At 40.2% G+C, this 19448-nt stretch overlaps 1 protein-coding gene across 4 annotated transcripts in view; it reads left to right on the top strand.

Annotated features, from left to right (window-relative positions):
• UBE2E1 (ubiquitin conjugating enzyme E2 E1) overlaps positions 1-19448 on the top strand; it is a 74847-nt gene that overhangs the window by 49985 nt on the left and 5414 nt on the right. For all 4 annotated transcript variants that reach the window (XM_038740777.1, XM_038740789.1, XM_038740782.1 and 1 more), the window contains one exon: positions 16900-17032. In XM_038740777.1, the coding sequence (XP_038596705.1) occupies positions 16900-17032 (133 nt within the window). The remainder of the gene's footprint in view (positions 1-16899; positions 17033-19448) is intronic.

The raw sequence follows: 19448 nt of genomic DNA, 5'->3' as shown, positions 1-19448 counted from the left end.
TCTGATATGCTATGAGGTTGTCCAGGAAACTGAGTTAGGTGGATCAAGAGGAAACTGGAGGATGTATTATGTTACATTATGCTACCAACCTTTATACCACTAGGTTTAAACTATATACAGAAAGTCCTTGATTTCAGAAAGCTGAGTTTTAATTGGAAACACTGTTAAGTTTTAGTCAGTTTTTTTCATGGGAACAGTATAATAAAGGAAGGGTTGACTTCTGAACCAAGGTTGGCGACCCTATTCTAATCCAACTGATTCAAAATTTTGTACTCTCTTGTAGATTAGTAATCTAAATGTGTTAATGTATTTATATTGAGTCAGAAAAGATCCAGAATAGGGGGGCAAAAAGGATGAGTTGACTCTCCCTATTGACTCTGCTTGGCCTCTCCCCTCCCATCGTGATTTTCAACTTTATAGCAACCTATTCACTGTGCCTTAATTATTGTCTGTCTTGCCGCTGACCCCTTGCTCACATCCTTCCTCTGGTCCGGATCTCCTTCCCCCTTCACATCCAACAGTCTACTACTCTCCCCGTCTTCATGAACCTACTAAAGCCTTATCTCCTCCAGGAAGCTTTCCCTGACTAATCTTTTTCCCCTACCCTATTCACCTCCCGTTCCCAGTCCGCCTGTGCATTTAGGCGCTTTGATACCACCCTGTCCCCAGCCCCACAACACTTACGTACATGCCCTTGTACTTATTCTGCCACTTCTAACTGTCATTTATTTTAATGTCTGTCTACCCTCTAGATTGTAAACCGCTCGAGGGCAGGGATTATGTCTACTACCTGTTGTACTGTACTTTCCAATCACTGGTTCAGTAAGCACTCGATACTATTAATTGATTCCATGTACTTCCCAGAGTCCTCCCCTTTCCCTGAACCCCAGAACTAGTACTGTAAAGGAAGCTAGTGATGTAAAGTCAAAACCAATACCTTGTAAAGGTGAAATGAGGTGAAAATTTGGAAATGTTGGCGGTGCCATTTGTCTTTAATTCAAAATATCTTAAAGTTGAGAATTTCCTTTGTGAGAAAAATTGCAGTGATTTATTGACGTTTTTAATGGTTTCTAAGTTCATCATATACCTCAGCTTGTGTTCCAGAGCTGCTTTATTTTTACTTTGTGTTACGTAATTTTGCTAATACCGGAATTCCAGGGGTTATAACTAGTGGTCTCAAAAATCCGTTGGCATGCTAGTCAGACATTTTGGTATTGGTGCTGAAGCCACACTTCTCCTCACCCTTACCACAATCAGTGAAGCTGTGTATTCTTTCAAATGTGTCTGGTTTCCCTTTACAGTCTTTTCAGTTATCTGCCTTCAGTTCTGCTCTGAAGGAGATCCAGGTGTTTGTAAAACACCCTGGGGTCCACTTCATGGACCCTGACTAGATATGCAGTTGCCAATGATGAGCTGGCATCATTTTTGAGTGCTTTTTACAACCTCGTTAGATAAATGTAAATTTTTCAAGTGGATTTATTTTCATTTTAATTCAAAATTTGCTAAAGTGTGCTTTTGTGAGAGTCTTTTTAAAAAGTTTATCTTTCTGCTCTTTAAGAAACCCAGTTTTTCATGACCTTTGTTTTATTGTTTCAGAAGGAACTTAGAAGAGTTCTGTATTGTAGCATGTCTTGGTTGATGAAGTTTCTTGGAGACATATTTTGTGTTTTTCCTTCTTTGTCTTGAGGCCTAACTTCTTGATCAACTAGGAGGTATTTGTTGAAGTACTGCATATATTCAGAAGCATATTCCCAGGAATATAATCACAGTGTCCCTACCATTCCCATCATGGTCTATTGAGGAGTTGAGGGAGAGCTTTTTTAGGTGCTTGGCCTTGGGAGGGGAAGGCTGAAGGGAAAGGAACCTTTTCTCTCCCCATCCCCAACCCTCCATATGGAGTGCCTTCTCTCCTCTACTGTACTATACCACATCCCTCCCTGCCTTGAACCTGAGGTTTTTGAGGAGGGAAGTGGTGTTTCCCAAATGGTTTTTTAATAAGATGATATGAACAGCTGTAGGTAGAATAGAGAGGGAAAAGGCCTGAGCTAGGGAGTCCAGTAAAATGGCTTTTGGAGTAATCCAAGTGAAGTGATGAGAGTTTGATGAGGGTGACCATAAGTCTGGTGGTGAGGAGATGGATCTGAAGTAGTGTGTATCATATAAAACTGTGATCCTTCATATCCTCAAATTTTTATCAGCTTCCTTCATAAGCTCCTTCAGGGCAAGAATAGTGGCTTTTACCTCTCTTTTATTCTTCCCAATGCTTAGTTCAGGGCTCTGAACACAGGCACTCAATTAATACCATTAATTGCTGGTATCTTAAATTCCGCTATATCAGATTTTTCAGTAATCTGCTTAGACCCAAGGATCTATTCCTCTGATTCCTTTTATTCTAAGGCAAATAGTCTCAAAGACAGTGCAATCCCACAACATTTTGGTGGCTACTCCTTAAAAAAAATTAGACTAAAAATGAAAAATTAATAAGCCTATGAAATATTTATGGTGTTTTAAAATGCATTAGTTGTCCTTTCTCTTTCCTCATTCCTTGCTCAAATCTATATGTCACATCTGAGAAATAGCTTTCTGGAGATTGGAGCTGTAATTTATAAGTTTTTTCAGCAGAACTGCTTAGTGTTGTGTATCAGTTGCTGGTAAGAGTCTATGAAATGTATTCATTTCTATGTATATTGGGCCTTATGCAGAGGATTTCTGGCTGCTAATTTGTGATTTGTTTTTTCAGTTCTAATTCCTATTCCTTTGTTTCCTGAAAGACTGGCCGGTTCAGTTATTTTTTTTGTTGTTCTTTTCACATTTGTATATATTCTGCTAAATTTCCTGTTTTCTTAAACTAATTGAATTTAGATATCAGTGTTGTAGTGTTTACTAAATTGTGAGTTAAAAATAAGCTTTCTCAGAGATTCATAGTATTTGAGAGTACTAATTCAAGTTTGACTAGTACTTCTAGAAACCAAAACATCAATAAACTGTAGATCCTGCATTTGGTACTCCAATTTTTAAAAACGTATTCACTAGATTTACTAAAGGATTTGGGGATTTTTTTTGCTTCAGAATATTTTAAAAACCTTTTTAACTTCAGAATCTTAGGTTAGGGCAAAATGACTTCCCTCAGTGAGGAACTATGCCATTTTATGGATTATATAGTAAGAGCAGTACTTTGCAAATATGCTAGAAAAATGTTGTTCATGAGTGATAATAATAATGGTATTTAAGCACTTAGCATGTGCCAAGCCCATCTTTAGTTATCCTTCCTTTATTATGATGATGATAATAATAATAATAATAGTAATAATAATAATGGTATTTAAGTTCTTACCATGTGCCAAGCACTGTTCTAAGCACTGGAGTAGATACAAGGTAATCTCCAACGACATGTTTGTCTGAAGGTGATAATAATGAGCTTTACGGTTGATTTCAACTGTCGTGAAAGTGAATATATGGGGTAATCACCAAGGAATTAAGGAGAAAACTGAATTTAAACTTCATTCAGAACAGAATTGGCAGCTATGGGTGGCTCAATGCAATCTTTTCATTTTCTTTGATATGTCATTTTAAACTAACAAACATGCAGACACAGTAGAAAGTGTAGTCTTTCCTCAACAACATTTCAGAGTCTTCCCCTTTTCCTTCCAAATAGCTGCCACCGTGGTCTAGGCGCTTGCTGTTCTGGTTAGAGTAGTGGTAAGATCCCTCTTCTGTCTAGTTTATAGTTCACTCTGCTGCCCCACTTATTTTCTAAACTTTAGCTACACACACATCTTTTCCACTCTTGGAAAAAAGCTCAAGGGTTACCCACTCCTCTCTGCATCAGATACTCGTAACTATTGACTATAGTTAGAGAGACACCTAACTCTAGACTGTAAGCTAGTCTTCAGACTGTAAACTCGGTGCGACAGGGAACATGTTCAAAAAATGTGGTAAGGATTTTTCCAGCTGTTGAACCCACCATTCTCCATGGCACCATTCATTCATTCAGTCATATTTACTGAGCAAAACTGTGTGCAGAGCAGTGTACTAAGCACTTGGGAAAGTTTACCCTTCAACAGCAACACTTGTGGAGCAAATCAAGATTATTTCTTGACTGTGTCCAATCATCTTGAGAGTTTCTAAAAGCAGGGCTCCCTGCTTGATTTCTGTACCCGTACACCTACTTTTAGTAGGTGGAGTTAATACAAGATTGTTTTGTGGTACTTGTTAAGCACTTACTAGGTGCCAGACACTTTTCTAAGCACCTACAAGGTAAGATACAAGGTAATCAGGTTGGGCACAGTCCATGTCCCACCTGGGGCTCACAGGCTTCATCCCCATTTTACAGATGAGGTAACTGAGGCACAGAGAAGTGAAGTGACTTGCCCAAGGTCACACATCAGACAAGGGGTGGAACCAGGATTAGAACCTAGGTCCTTTTGACTCCCAGGTTTGTGCTCTACCCGCTAGCCATACTGCTTCCCTAAATAGAAATAACTCTGAATGGATTTCTAACAGCTCAACATGAGAAGAGCCCTGTGGCCCCTATCTGCAGCCCTTGAAGGGCACTAGTGCTGGGTCAGAAAGTGCCAAGTGGTTTAGCCTCTTCTCCACTACTGCTTGAGGAACTCTGTTGTTGCTGACTTCTTGTTCTGGGGAACCTTCTTGTAAACCCTCATCCCTCCTAAAACACCTCATAGAGGTGCTTCCTCAAAGTGGTGTCAATCCCAAAAGGTGTACGTGTCCAGTGAGATGAAGCTGATTTACGTGTCTGGGTCCTAGAGGGGTGACCGTCCACCTCTTTCAGGCAGTCGGTGACCTCACAGCAGACAATACCTTGGCCTTTGAGTGGTGGTTGGAGGGGAATGGGAATTATTCTCCTTTCAGGCACTTTCAAGATGATCTCTGGCTTTGAAGTCCCTACCACCACCCACTTCTTCATTTCAAATGATAGGATGTAGTTCTGCCTATTAGTTTAGCAAGGTAGGCTGCAGGGCAGGAAGTAACTTTTTTTTTTAACAAGACTTCTCTAGATGTGGCATACAGATCTCATGGGTGATGAGGCTTTCAAATCCTGATGAGTATGTTTGTTGTGAGATAATTGCATAGCAGGAAATTTCTTAGCTAGAGTGCCACTTTCATCTAGACTATTTTGTCATGTTCCCTATGAATTACTTAGCAAAAAGGAATAAATTGTAGAATAGCTTTTCTGAAGAGAATGAGCATGTGTAGTATTAAGCAGCATTAATATCGATCAGATTTTGGATTCCTTAGCTTAGAAGTGTTTTATACTTTGTGTTGCCTATCCCATTTTTAGTGGATCATATTCTGTGGTACATCTGCAGAACCTTACCGATGAGGAAGCCCTTGTGTTCCTCCCTGCATAGATTATATACTTCAGGGACGTTTGAGGGCAGTTGTTTAACGTACAATAAAATTTGGAACTTCACCTGTGGGTTGAGGTTGCGTTGAGACACTGGCAGGGCTTTTTGGAATTCAGATCTTAAATACCTCTTTGCTGACTGGTGGATGGTAGATTGCAGAAGTGTTCTTTAAACAAACTGCCTACTCTGCTAGGTTGATTTAATACTTGAATTTAATTTGCTTATTTCAACCAAAATAGTAGTACTTTGGGGGCTACTTCAAAACTATTCATTTACATGGGTATCCTAAATCATTGTGTGTTCTTGGGGTACTATGTATAAAATAGTGAAATCCAAAGCTGTAAAGCTAGATGGAAGCAATGGTCAATGTAGCTGAGTGTCATTATTGTGCAGTCTTTTGGCCTTCTGCCCTTTTATTGTTTTATCTTTTGCTCTAGTAGAATTGTTGCAGCTTCTGATATGTAACTACCTAATTGACTTTTTCATCATTAACTAATCGTCTTATTTGCTTTATTTAGAAAGCCTGGAGCAAATACCTCTTTTTTTAAAGTAAACCATGTGTTTCAAAGGTGTTTTCACAGTTTGACCTCTTGTTGGCCATTATGATTCTCAGGCAGTTTTTCTAAAAGTAGGAAGCCACCAGACAGGAGGAGTGAGCATTCAGCAGATAGTTTTCAGCCTCTTTGCTGGCTGGAGCCAATGAAACTAAATTTGTCCATTCTTTCCTCCTTGAGGAAACCTGTGAGTTTGATTTTCCAAAACAGCTGTATGTGTAAATTTTAATTATATTTCCTGAGTAGTCAGTTTAAGCAAAATATCATTAGTAAATTAAAAAACAAGGAACATTCACCATCATCAAAATGTAACAAAATATTAAAAGACTGATAATTAGTACTTGAATATAATAGGAAGTCAGAAGTTGATGGCACTTGTCTAAGAAAAATGTGGGTGGAGAAATATGCGGAGAAACAGTCACACAGTCCAAGAATAAACAGCCTCTGTCATTTTCATGGTGCACTTGATAGATGCTTGTGGAAAACCTCTCTCGAGAGCAATAATTAGGTCACTATAATCACATAATTATCAACCCCTCATGTTTTCACATGGAGTTTGTATTACAGCTAAGAACTGGTGGACCTTTTTTTTTTTTTTACAACAGCACGAGTATGCTGCTGTTTGCTTTTTCTCTTCATTGAAAAAGATTTTCTTTTGTGAATAAGTTCCTAGTTTCTCAAAAGTAACGGGTAACCTTGATTTTATATTGGACCATACTGACAGTAATTTCAAGGTCTAGTCTTAACGTTATCTTGAGTTCAAATGGAAAATTAGGTAAAAAGTTATTTAAATTCTTGTGATTTATTAATTTAGCAATAATTTTCTCCAGGGGCTACATCATTTGGTGTTCATGGCATACTTAGACTAAGTCTCTGATCAGTGGGATTTCCAGTCAAAGATGGAAACAATTGAAACCTAAAAACCAATCTTAACATTTAGAAGAGATGCACAGTTGTGTCATGTGTACATTTCCCCTGTATGCTTGGGAACCTGTCAATTTACCACTTTTCTATGATCTGTAAAAAGATGGGATCAAGAAAATGTGTAGAGCGAGTGAGCTTTGAAAGAGAAAGGCATGGCAGATTAAATGAGGGAGTTTCTTGATATACAGTAGAAAGGGATGAAAGAATGGGGATAGATTTAAAAAGAAGGAAAGACAAAAGGTAGAAAAGTGCTTCAAGAGAAAGGGAAGCAGGTGAGTTCAAAGATAATGGAGATTTTAGGTAGGTGTCTCTGCAGGCAATCTTGCAGAAAAGGAAAAGAAAGTTGAAGAACTTTAATCCAAGGACTAGAAGGGGAAGAAAAGTGTGGGGCAGGGAGACCATTTAAAGAAGACCTAAAGATGCACTGGTTTACCAAAAGCATGGATTCATGCTAAAACAGTGGTGAGAGCAAATACATTAATTTGAAAGATGTTGTAAAAGAAGAAGTGATGATTTGGCAACAGTCTCTATGTGGGAAGCGAAAGATGACCCTGAAATTGAACCTTAGAAAAGAGGTTAGATAAAAGCATTCTTAAGACTGACAGAAAAAGGGTGATGGGAGAGGAAGCTATTTAACTCTGTCGTGAGAAGTTTTTTTTTTTGTTTTAGCTGTTAATCAAAATAACTCCTAATTTCAGAAACATTCTTTATTCCCTGGGAAAGCTAAAAAGTAACACAAGCTTGAACTGAAGGAATACTACTTCTGTGATTCAGCTTAATAAGCCACTGTGAATTGTTAGCAAGTTGTTTGCTTCCATTTCCAGATTACTTAAATATTTCCTGTTCACAAAGTAAGTGTGGCGAGAGAGACAATTTAAGATGCTTCTTCATAGAGCAATGCAGTGCACTTGCAGATGTTGAATAAATATATGTCTTTTTATTTTGGGTTGTTTTCACTATTGTAATCTTAGGAAAAATGACAGTATGAATTGAGTTGACAGCAGATTGAATTTTATGTTAATATATTTAATTGGCAGATTTGAATTCTCCTTACAGACGTGATCCTTATTCAGGGGGCTTTGGAAATGGCCTGTAAACCTCATCCTGTCTAAGAAATGTTGCTAGGAAGAAAAGTGAAGATCTGTGAAGATGTATGACTTAGAACCAGCAAAGAAACTATTTAGCCTAGAAAGTGAAGGTTATTCATACAAAGTCCTTGATTGGAATTGCAATAAGTCAGGTCTTTTCTGAAGCTGAAGTTGGGTTAGATTTTTTTTCCTGAAATGGTCATAGCCTTCTTGGTAAGGTATAGGGTTGGATCCCCTAGCATTCTGTTGCCATTATCCTCCATTGTGAGCTTGCAGGGTTTGGGGGGCTGTTTAGAACATAGAAAATACAGTGGAAATATATTTTCTGAACGTCTGTTTTCTCCTCCCAAGCTACATCTGTGAGTGGCAGAGGTACCAGAAGAAGCAGTAGTTCAGAGTGCAGGTTTCTGGGACTCCTTGCAGTGTCATGGACTGAGAAGTGAAGCTGGGAAGACACTGTGGGAGGTCCAAGAATGTGTGTGTGACTTCTCTTGGTGCCCCTATGATTCCTGGAAATGGGAGATTGTTGGGAAGTAAGCTCCTTGTTGGCAGGAATTGTATTGTACTCAAGTGCTTAGTATAGTGCTCTACACATGGTAAGTATTCTTTAAATACCATTGATTGGTTGAAAAATAATAATTGTATTTAAGTGCCTACTGTGTGCCAAGCACTCTACTAAGCAATGGGGTAGATGCAAGGTCATACAAAGTAAACACTCAATAAAGATGATTGAATGAATGAATGCAAAGTAAGAGTTGGTAGAAACGTTCCCTGCCCACAAGTCCCTGTCCCAACCATGGTTCACATTCTAGGTATGAGGGAGAACAGGTAATAATAATAATAACTGTGGAATTTAAGCGCTTACTGTGTGTCAAGCACTAAACCCAGGAGAAGATACAAGATAATCAGGTCAGAAACAGTCCCTGTCCCGCAGAGTGCTCACAATCTAAGTAGAGAGAGAACAGGTACTGAGTCCCCATTTTTCAGGTGAGGTAACAGAGGCACAGAGAAGTGAAGTGACTTGTCCATGGTCCTACAACAGGCACATGTTGGAGCTGGGATTAGAACCGAGGTCCTCTGACTCCCATGCCTGTGCTCTTTCCACTAGGCCTAGGCCACGCTGCTTCTTAGCGTTCTGGTCTGTGGTGCCATGGGAGTCCCGAGTGGCAGAACCAAGCTCATTGCTCCCATTTTCCTTGCCAACCCTCTTGCCTCCCCTGGAGGTGCTCAGAAACTGGTGTGTACAAATTGGTGAAAGGGGGCCTCAGAGCCGCTGTGACATGATGAACCTGAAGATGATTGAATTTGGGGGCTCCCTTTTACATAAACAAGGTTCCTTATCCCCCAGGCTCATATTATAAAGGCATTACTCTGGCTTCCATTTTTTTGTCCGGGGATGATTTGACCCAAAACATCCAGTGAGTTTTCATCTTGAGGAAGCTGCTACCCTCTGAAGAAGCTAGGAGTAATATTACCACCCCCACCTTCCAAATGGGGAAATGGAAGAACAGAGTTAAGCAACTTGCCTAAAACCTCAGTTTGAAATAAAACCAGGACAGTCTTTCAGTTCTGACTCCCATTCAAGTGTTCTATCAAACTCCATGTAATTTTTAATGTACTACTTCCGAAAAAAATTTGTATAATCCCTTGCAGATTCCTTCATTTCATTCATTCATACATTCATATTGAGGGCTTACTGTGGGCAGAGCACTGTACTAAGCACTTTGGAGAGTACAATACAAGCAATAAACAGTCACAATGAGCTTACGGTCTAGAGGGGTAGAGATGGATATCAATACAAATAAATACAATCACAGATATATGCACACATGCTGTGGGGCTGTGGGGGAAGAGCGTAGGGAGCAAGTCAGGGGGATGCAGAAGGGAGTGGGAGATGAGGAATAGTGGGGTTTAGCCTGGGATGGTGAGAAGGTTAGCACTAGAGGAGCGAAGTGTGCGGGCTGGGTTGTAGAAAGGAGAAAAGTTACATGAAGTAGAAGGGGCAAAGTGGTGGAGTGCTTTAAAGCCAACGGTGAGGAGTTTTTGTTTGATGCGGAGGTGGGTGGGCAACTACTGGAAGTTTTTTGAGGAGAGGGAGTTGGCATCCTGAACCGTTTTTGTAGAAAAATGATTTAGGCAGCAGAGTGAAGTATGGACTTGCGTGGGGAATGGAGCGCAGATGAGAAAAACATTAGAAGAGGACTTAAGATTGTACTTTAACCATAGTTGGCCAGCAATTTTCCGAAAGATTGTGTAGGCACCCTTTCCTGAGAAGGTTTTATACTTGTGCTTGGATGATGGGTCTGTTTTATAGATCCCCAGAGTGTTATCCCTGCGTAGGAAAGTTCCTAAAGAGATTAACATGATGCGACAATTCATTACTATCTTCATCTTCTTTTTGCTTAACTTTAATATGAATGTAGCAACAAATAAATGGAGATGTCAGTTTTACCGATGCAATATTTTTATGTATTGATACAGTCTTTGAAACAAGTCATCCCAAAATGTCTAAGATGATAATGTGTATGCCATCTTTTTTATCATCATCACTATCTGTGCCTCCAGGATATTTTAAAACTCCATCATCAACTCTGTGTGAACTACTATACATGATAGATTTTATTTTAATTATGATTATATTTTGGGGGGAGCTCCCACTTTCTAAGTTTAGAATTTTTAAAGAAATCAAATATATTTGAAGGGGATATATTTGATTTCTTTATTTTATATATAATATATATATATATATATATATATATATCTCCTTTTCAGCTGATCCAGTGTTTAGTACAGTGCCTGGCACATTGTAAATGCCTAACAAATACCATAATTATTTATTTAATTATTTATTTCCACTATTACATAAAATAAAACGGGAAATGTAAGCTTCAGAACTACATTATATAAAAAAAGGTTGTTGATCTTTGTTACAGAAAGCTGATTTAAAAAAGAAAACCTCATAGCCACAATATTGTATTATACCGATATGGGATTCCTTATTCTGTATAATGAGACACATATAAATTCAAAGACATACAGGCACATTGAAATTTTGAGAGTGTTTTGAATAAAGATAAAAAGCTATTGGATTTATTGATATTCCTTCAGACTTAAACAAAAAACTTTAATCAAAATATTTCTTACCATTAAGAGAATTCTATTTGTAACTACTTAATTATATAATAATAATAATAATGACATTTATTAAGCACTTACTGTGTGCAAAGCACTGTTCTAAGCACTGATATGATACAACTTCATTTTTTAACCATAAAATTACCTTCAGTTTAAGTTGGCTTCGCAATATTGAAAATTAAAATTTGCAGTAAAGAGATTCAAGAGTCTACATGTTGCATTCATTTTAGTTCTGTCTAGCCAACCTAAGGAGAAATGTTAGTGTTTCATTAGAATGGTAACACTCTCAAAGAGGAGATTCTCTGCAATGGTATTGAGTACCCAAGAGAGTCCTTTTCAGTGTTTGTTCAGTTAAGCTGTTGCCTTCCAGTAGCAGAGTTTATTGTAGAAACAGAGCGGTGTTGCATTCTGTTACACATCCAGGACATAAATAAGCAGACATCTAGCTAAATATATGAACCTGCTTGGAAAAGACACAAAATTATGTAGAGAACAGAAAATATTATGTCCAAGTTGGGACAGCTGTACTTTAGCAGATTTGCTGCAGTGTTCATTGCCCTTTGCTGTTTTTGATTATTAAAGAAAATATGTAGTGGTGTGGAAGACACAACCATTTATTCTTTCAAAACAACCTTATTTCTTCTTTATTTTCCAAGTCGGTGTGAATAAATATAGAGGTAGCCATTGAAGCTGACACCAGAAAACCTGGTTCATTTTGTTTCCAGGTAACTTCTCAAAGAATGTTCCCAGATATCACTGAAGCTTTATGTGCACCTCCAAATAGTTTAGTAAATAATAATAGTAGCATTTGTTAAACACTTATTGTGTGCCTAGCACTATACTAAGTGCTAGGGTAGATACAAAATAATGAAGATGGACACAGGTCCCCGTTCCAAATGAGGCTACCAATCTGAAGAGGGACTAAAAGCTTAATATTGCAATTTACTCAGTGTTGGCCTTCTGGGTCCTCTTTCTGTCACTCACTTCTCTATGCCATCCATTGTCTTTGCCCAGCAGAATGTGCACCTGAAGCTCTGTATATCTAAAAACTAATATAAAACAGATTCCAGGGATGGGAGGGAACAGATTTTTACTGTACTCAAGGATCGTAGTTGTCAGCCAGAATTTTGCGCTCAGGAAAAAGCTTTCCCTGGGCTGAAATTGGACAGGGTTAGGGGATGAAAGTCCATCCAGGTTTTATCAGGTGTGGAGGTGGGATCACAGAGCCAGGATTGCTGGGCCAGACGTAAAAGCTTAGACTTTGCAGAACCGGGCTTACAGGCAGAAGTTTGCTGGGTCGAGGAAGCGGGTCTCAGTGAGTTTCCATGTATGTGAGGCTGGGTGTGCTTTCTTGTTTGTTTACTTTTTCTGTGTGCTTCTGCCAGTGTGTGGGATCTCAGTACTTTTCAGTGTGTTTCTGGGTATAAAAGTGAATTTGTAGGGGCAGGTGATGAAGGGAAGCTCACAAGTTAGAGGTGTCAGTTCTTAAGGCAGCATACAAGATGCTAAGCATATGCCACTTGCCACTTGTGGAGTTTCTCCTGGCTCTTTCCCCTTCCCCTTCTGCAGTGAAAACCACCCAGGAGGAAGGGAATATTTACTATTTGGGTTCAGCATGTGCCTGTCCCCAACAGGCTCATAATAATAATTGATAATAATTATAGTATTTGTTAAGGGCTTACTATGTGACTGGCACTGTTCTAAGCGCTGGAGTGGTTACAAGCAAATTGGGTTGGACACAGTCCCTGTCCCACATGGAGCTCACCGTCTCAATCCTCTGAGGCACAGAGAAGTAAAGTGACTTGCCCAAGGTCACACCACAGACAAATGGCGGAGCCAGGATTAGAGAACCCCTGATCTTTTGACTTCCAGGCCTGTGCTCCATCCACTACTCCATGCTGCTTCCCTCTTGGCCCGATTACCTTCTTGCTGGACTGATTGGATTAATGAGCAGAGCCTGGAGCTGCTCACTAATGTTCCATCCCAGCCTTGCTGGGACTTTCACTGATTCCCTTCAAGGCCCTACTGAGAGCTCATCTCCTCCAGGAGGCCTTCCCAGACTGAGCCCCTTCCTTCCTCTCCCCCTTGTCCCCCTCTCCATCCCCTGCATCTTCCCTCCTTCCCTTCCCCACAGCACCTGTATATATTTATATATGTTTGTACATATCTATTACCCTATTTATTTATTTATTTTCCTTGTACCTATCTATTCTATTTATTTTACTTTGTTAGTATGTTTGGTTTTATTTTCTGTCTCCCCCTTCTAGACTGTGAGCCCACTGTTGGGTAGGGACTGTCTCTATATGTTGCCAGCTTGTACTTCCCAAGCGCTTAGTACAGTGCTCTGCACACAGTAAGCGCTCAATAAATACGATTGATTGATTGGGCGGACGAGTTTTTTAGTGTGACTCGGTGGCAACGGATGTGGAACAGTTGTGAATGAATGTACTGCAGTGTGGGTGTGCCCAGTCTCCTCCCTCTCGCCTCCCCTCCTCCCACTCTTACCTGCCCCATCTCCTCATTGTTGTGACACCTCTGTCCTCTCCTTTTTCCTTTGGGGTTGCTTGTCCCTTCTCTAGATTCCCCTTCCATTGGGTGTCCCCTCTCTAGCCCATTTACCCTGATATTTTCCCTGTAGCCTCTAAGCTTCTTGTGGATAGGAATCTTGCCTGTCAACTCCATTATATTGGTCTTTCTCAAGCATTTAGTGCAGTGCTCAGCACACAGTAAGCGTTCAGAAAATACCACTGATCAATTTCCTGTCCATACCTAACCTCCCGGACCCACCTCATGGCCTGCTGTTTTCTAGGTGTGACACCTGGTAACCAACAAGCCCACTGCATCCTACCATGCCCCCTGCCATCTGTCTACCTTCTGCTAGCCTCATCCCCATTACCTCCTCGTGCCAGTGCCCCAAACCACTCACTGGCCAAAGGGCCCACCAAAACCTCATCCAACATCCAGTGTGTTATGCCCCAACACACCACCTCTCTTACTGTGTGTGTTATGCCCCAACACACCACTGTTTCCCATGCCCTGTGGACCCCTACTCCATTGCAGGCAAACTTCTCAGCATTCTGGGCCTATTCCTGGCCCACTCACCTTACTTATTGGTTGCTAGTCTACATTTCTGACTTACCAGACTGTTCCCGTTACCTTCCCCTCACCTGTAATTGTCTTGCAAGAGTCACTCTTGGGTCCTCTACTCTTCTTCTTCTTCCAGAGGATGACTCTCAACTATCCAATCGATCAGTGATATTTATTTAGTGCTTACTAGGTGCAGAGCACTGTACTAAGTGCTTGAAAAAATGCCATACAACAAAATGGCTAGACACGATCCCTGCCCACATGGAGCTTACAGCCTACAGGGGAGATGGACATTAAAATAAATTACAGATGGAGGAAATAGTAGAATATGAGGATATTTACATTACTGCTGTGGGGCAGCGGGGAGTATCAAGGTGATTAAGGGGTATACTATAGCTAAAGTACATAGTTGATGCAGAGGGGAGGGTGGATTTTGGAAATAAGGGCTTAGTCAAGAAGAGGGTTCTTGGAAGAGATGTGGAGAATTTTGAAGTGGTGGGGGAGAGTGGTGGACTGTTAGATTTGAAGTAAGAGGGAGTTGCAAGGACAAGGGGTTGGTAGTGAGATAGAAGAAATTGAAAAGCAAATGGTAAGGCTGGCATTAGGGGAGTGAGGGTGCAGACTCCTCTAGACGGTAAGCTCACTATGGGCAGGGAATGTGTCGGGTAATTTCTGCTGTATTGTAGTCTCCCAGGTGTTTAGTAAAATGCTGTGCGTATAGTAAGTGCTCAGTAAATACCCTGGATTGATTGACCTTTCACCTGCTCCCACCTTAAAAATCTATGCCAGAAACTGAGTTCCTTGTCTTCCTAAATTGCCCATTACAGTTAAAACACCATCCTCCACCCAGAAACCTGCAATTTTGATGTCATCTTTGACTCATTCTGTCATTTACTTTCACATTCAGTTCGTCTTTAAATTCTGCTGGTTGGTCTGTATAGTGTTGCACAGATTTGCCCCTTACACCCCCTACTCTTGCCCTCACCACTTTCTGCATAGATTTAGATAACATTTTCTGTAGTTACTTTTTTGCTTCAAAACTTTCTCCTTTCAGTCTGTCCTGTGCACATTTCATCTTCTTAAAATCCAATTCAGGACATACCACTTCCCTCCTTGAAAACCACCACTGACAACTCATTCTCCTCACGTAAAACAAAAACTCCTAACCGTAAAGCTTCAAGATTCACCACTGCCTGTTGCCCCTTATATATTCATTCTCTTCTCCCTCCACCAACAGGCAAGATTCTCTGAATGATGCCCTCTACCTTGTTGGAGGGATGTAATGAAGAATTCCAGGCTCTATATTCCCGTGTTGACAATATATTTTGAGGTGAATGTCGAATAATGAAAAGTATTTTAGGGATATAGAATCCTGGTTGAAGCTTTCTGCCTTATCCCCCTCCATTTTGTTGCAAGCATACTTATCACGCTTATAAAACCTCCTCTTTAAATCCGTTACTGATTTGAGATTTGCTGTAAGAATCCAAAATGTTTCTGGAATTTTTTTGTTTGTACTTGAATGTAAAACAATCTGAAATCACAAATGCTTTGGAAGGCACTCTATAATTTATTTTAATTAAATATGAATAATTATTCAATTAAGTTTCCTTCCAGTGGTGTGTCCAGGTGACTGATGATAAAAATATGTAAAGAAATGAATATTCTGTGATTAATTGGTTTTAACCCATTATAACCAGCCATGTTTTTAATTCAAACTGCATCGTTTCTCTCATCAGTGTTGGGGATGGGACCCTGGGGTATTGAAGACAGTGGCCACATGGCTTGTCATGTTTCTATGACTTGAGCTTTTTAGCCTGTGTTTCAAAAGGGATTTTGGATAGAAGGAAGTTGATGATACTACTGTGTGGTATTTGCATTCAGATGTTGCTCTAAATCTGATCTCTTCATTTCTTCATTCTTCTGAACTAATGAGGGGTCATAAGCTGTGGGTTAAAGACCCAGAATGAAACTTTAGAGAAATGAGATGAAAATACCTGCTTTCAAGCCGGTATTTTTTTAAAGCTATTAAGCCTCAGGTTATTATTTTGGACTCTCACCCTACTGAAATTACTTTTTCTTCTTCAATTACTGCTGAATGATCAAGTCTTTCTCAGACTCTGGGGCAAGTTGTGGCTATATGTAGCAGTGTACACAAACATTTACATTTTGACTTACAGGTTTTGACTGGAGAAGTTGATTTGGGAGGGCAGGGCAGGAGTTCTTTTTTAAAACAATATTCATTCTAGATATAGCATCACTAATCAGATGAATTTGGAGCTATGAACACAGGACAGAAAGAGTCTTTGATATAACCTAGAAGTGAGTTTTTTTTTTAATAGGCCCTTAACTCCCAAGTGTCTTGGGGTTTTCAGCTACTTTTTTGATCCCGTTTGACCCCTATCTTGGCTTACCTTACTCATCATCCAAAAGGTGGAATTTTAACATTCGACTCCAGTGTTAAAACAAGTTATGTCATCTTGGACAGGTTACTTAACTGCTCTGTGCCTATGTTTCATCACCTGAATATGGGTATAAAATAGATTGTGATCCCAACGTAGGGCATGGACTAAGACCAGTCTTATAATCCTGTATCTCCGGAGGTGCTTAGCATGTAGTAAGTACATAAATAATTCTGTTATTATTAATGTGTGCCTTAAAAGTACCACATATGTCTAGAAGAGTGAAAGACTGTGTTTTCAAACACTGTAATAGCTCTAACTTTACAATTTAATTTTTTCACAGTGCTGGTCCCAAAGGTGATAACATCTATGAATGGAGATCAACTATTCTGGGTCCCCCAGGCTCAGTATATGAGGGTGGTGTTTTCTTCCTTGACATTACATTTACACCAGAATATCCCTTTAAACCTCCAAAGGTAAGACTTTTTAGTTGTGAAGATTTTTAGATGTCACAGGTTTGAGAGAAAGCACCATCTCATTTTTAAATAATCTTGACTTTCTTTGGTACAGTAACCATTTCCCATTTGTGGGCCTCTTGGTCACATTTGAAATGGGGTTTATGCAGCTGGGTTTGCACCTGAGTGTAGGCAGTGCCCCATTCATTACCGAAGCAAAGGATGGATGAAATTACCCTTCTCCCTTTTCATAAACACGTAAAGGGTTTTCCCCTGCAGTGAGAAGAGTTTTGAGACTTGTGTGGTTAGCTCATATCTAAATTTCCTCAGCAGCAGCATTTACTAAGGGCACGTGGCAGACAAGAAACAGATCTGGGATTAGAACCCAGGACCTTTGACTTTCAGGCCCATGCTCTTTCCACTAGGCCAAGCTGCTTCAATATTAATAATATTAATAAAGTAAACCGGCTGATGAGTATTTCTGTGGACAGAGTAAAATGATTTCTGGCATAACCATGGCCCAACCGATAGACCTTTGTAGGCTGAAGTCAGTACTTGAATTGCCTAGACAGATTATGAACTTCTAATAACGTAGCTCCCGTGGCACAAATTCATGAAAATTTTGCCTCATTCATCACTAGTGTGGAGTAGCCAGGCATATTGTGATTGTGTGGCCTGGAGGTTATAGAGCTCTAGATAATTGAGTGGGAGAATTAGTGTTTCAGAGATGTCTCCGTCTGCAAACTCCCTGCAGATACAGCATAATGGCTAGGCTGCATCTGTTACTCAGCATTCTAAGGGAAATTCAGTATTTGGAGAAGCCCAGCAATGTTAACCTCAAGTGGCAAGTGCTGACGGTAGTAGGAATCATCTGAGTTTCTGTACCAGTTTATACATCCCAACAGCTCTTGAGCATTTTTTAAACTACAAAAGACTCACATATGAGTTGTTTTGTATTTGGATTCATTTCTACTACAGATGTTATGTCACTGTGAATGTCTTATAATAGCCATCGTTTTCCTTTTTACTGTGCATTATTTTTTCAAATGACAGTTTTTTTCCCTAGATTGCTTTCTTGAGTAATTGGCGATTCCGGTATGGGGTCGGGGAGTATCCTCTTCAAGGTGGAGTAAAAACTCCCCATTCTTGCATGGTTTTGTGTGCCTCGTTCCCTGTGAACTCAGAATACATTTGAATTGCGTTGTGGTTCCTTTTATGTTTTCCTCAAACCACACCTACTCCCAAAATTGAAATGACCCAGTGACTGCCCTAACACATTGATGAGTTAAAACTGAAAAACGTGTCTCAAATGTTCTCCTGTTCTACCATGTAAAGGTAATTGTTTTCATCTGATTTATTGAAAGCTGTCATTCCCCCCAATCCCGAAAATGAAGTTAAGCTCTTGTTAGTAACTTTTGTTATATCTCATGGACTGAGAGAAGGCTGAGTGTGCTGTGTGGTTTATTACAGAGATGGTCATGTCATAATGTGATGGAAATCTCATCCACTCAAAGAAAGAAAGGGGCAGCCCCGTTCAGTCATTGTGATAGGTGTCTGACTTCTAGAGCAACCCCAGAGTGGCTTTGGTTGACCCTCATGTCAAGTTACAACTCCTGCCGGTAGTGGCTTTACGTGGAAACTGCATTGACACTCTATCTGAGGGGATTAATAGGAGGAGGTTGTGAAGTATCCTTCAGGTCACTAGTCTTGGCCATCTGGGAGTGTCTTGTTGGTGGAGCTGTCCGTCCCCCTGCCAGCTGCTCTGGATTCCACAGTTTCTGGGCCCTGTAACTTCTGGTGCTTCTGGCTTCCAAGAAGCTGTAAAGAATCCCTAGTGGCAGCTGGAAGTGGCAATAAAGAATCAATGTATTGAGTAGCGGGGCTCAGTGAAAAGAGCCCAGGCTTTGGAGTCAGAGATCATGGGTTCGAATCCCAGCTCTGCCAATTGTCAGCTGTGTGACTTTGGGTGAGTCACTTAGCTTCTCTGTGCCTGTTACCTCATCTGTAAAATGGGGATGAAGACCGTGAGCCTCCTGTGGGACAACCTGATCACCTTGTAACCTCCCCAGTGCTTAGAACAGTGCTTTGCACATAGTAAGCGCTTAACAAATGCCATCAGCATCATCATTGAGCGCTTACTATGTGCAGAGCACTGTACTAAGCACTTGGGAGAGTACCATATTATAAAGTTGGCAGACATGTTCCTTGCCCATAACAAGTTTACAGTCTAAAGGGGGAGAATATTACAATAAATAATTAATTATAATTTAAAGATATGTTCTAGTGCTGTGGGTTGAGAATGGAGCAGATATCAAATGTCCAGAGGTCACAGATCCAAGTGCATAGATGAAGCAGAAGGGAGAGAGAGTCGGGGAAAAGAGGGCTTAATGGAGAAGTCCTCTTGGAGGAGATAGATGTGTCTTTATTGTTTTGAAGG

The sequence above is a fragment of the Tachyglossus aculeatus genome, chromosome 2, assembly GCF_015852505.1.
Source record: "Tachyglossus aculeatus isolate mTacAcu1 chromosome 2, mTacAcu1.pri, whole genome shotgun sequence".
Taxonomy (NCBI): Eukaryota; Metazoa; Chordata; class Mammalia; order Monotremata; family Tachyglossidae; genus Tachyglossus; species Tachyglossus aculeatus.
The sequence above is the reverse complement of the archived record's forward strand: the minus strand, read 5'-3'. Positions and strand labels throughout refer to the sequence as shown.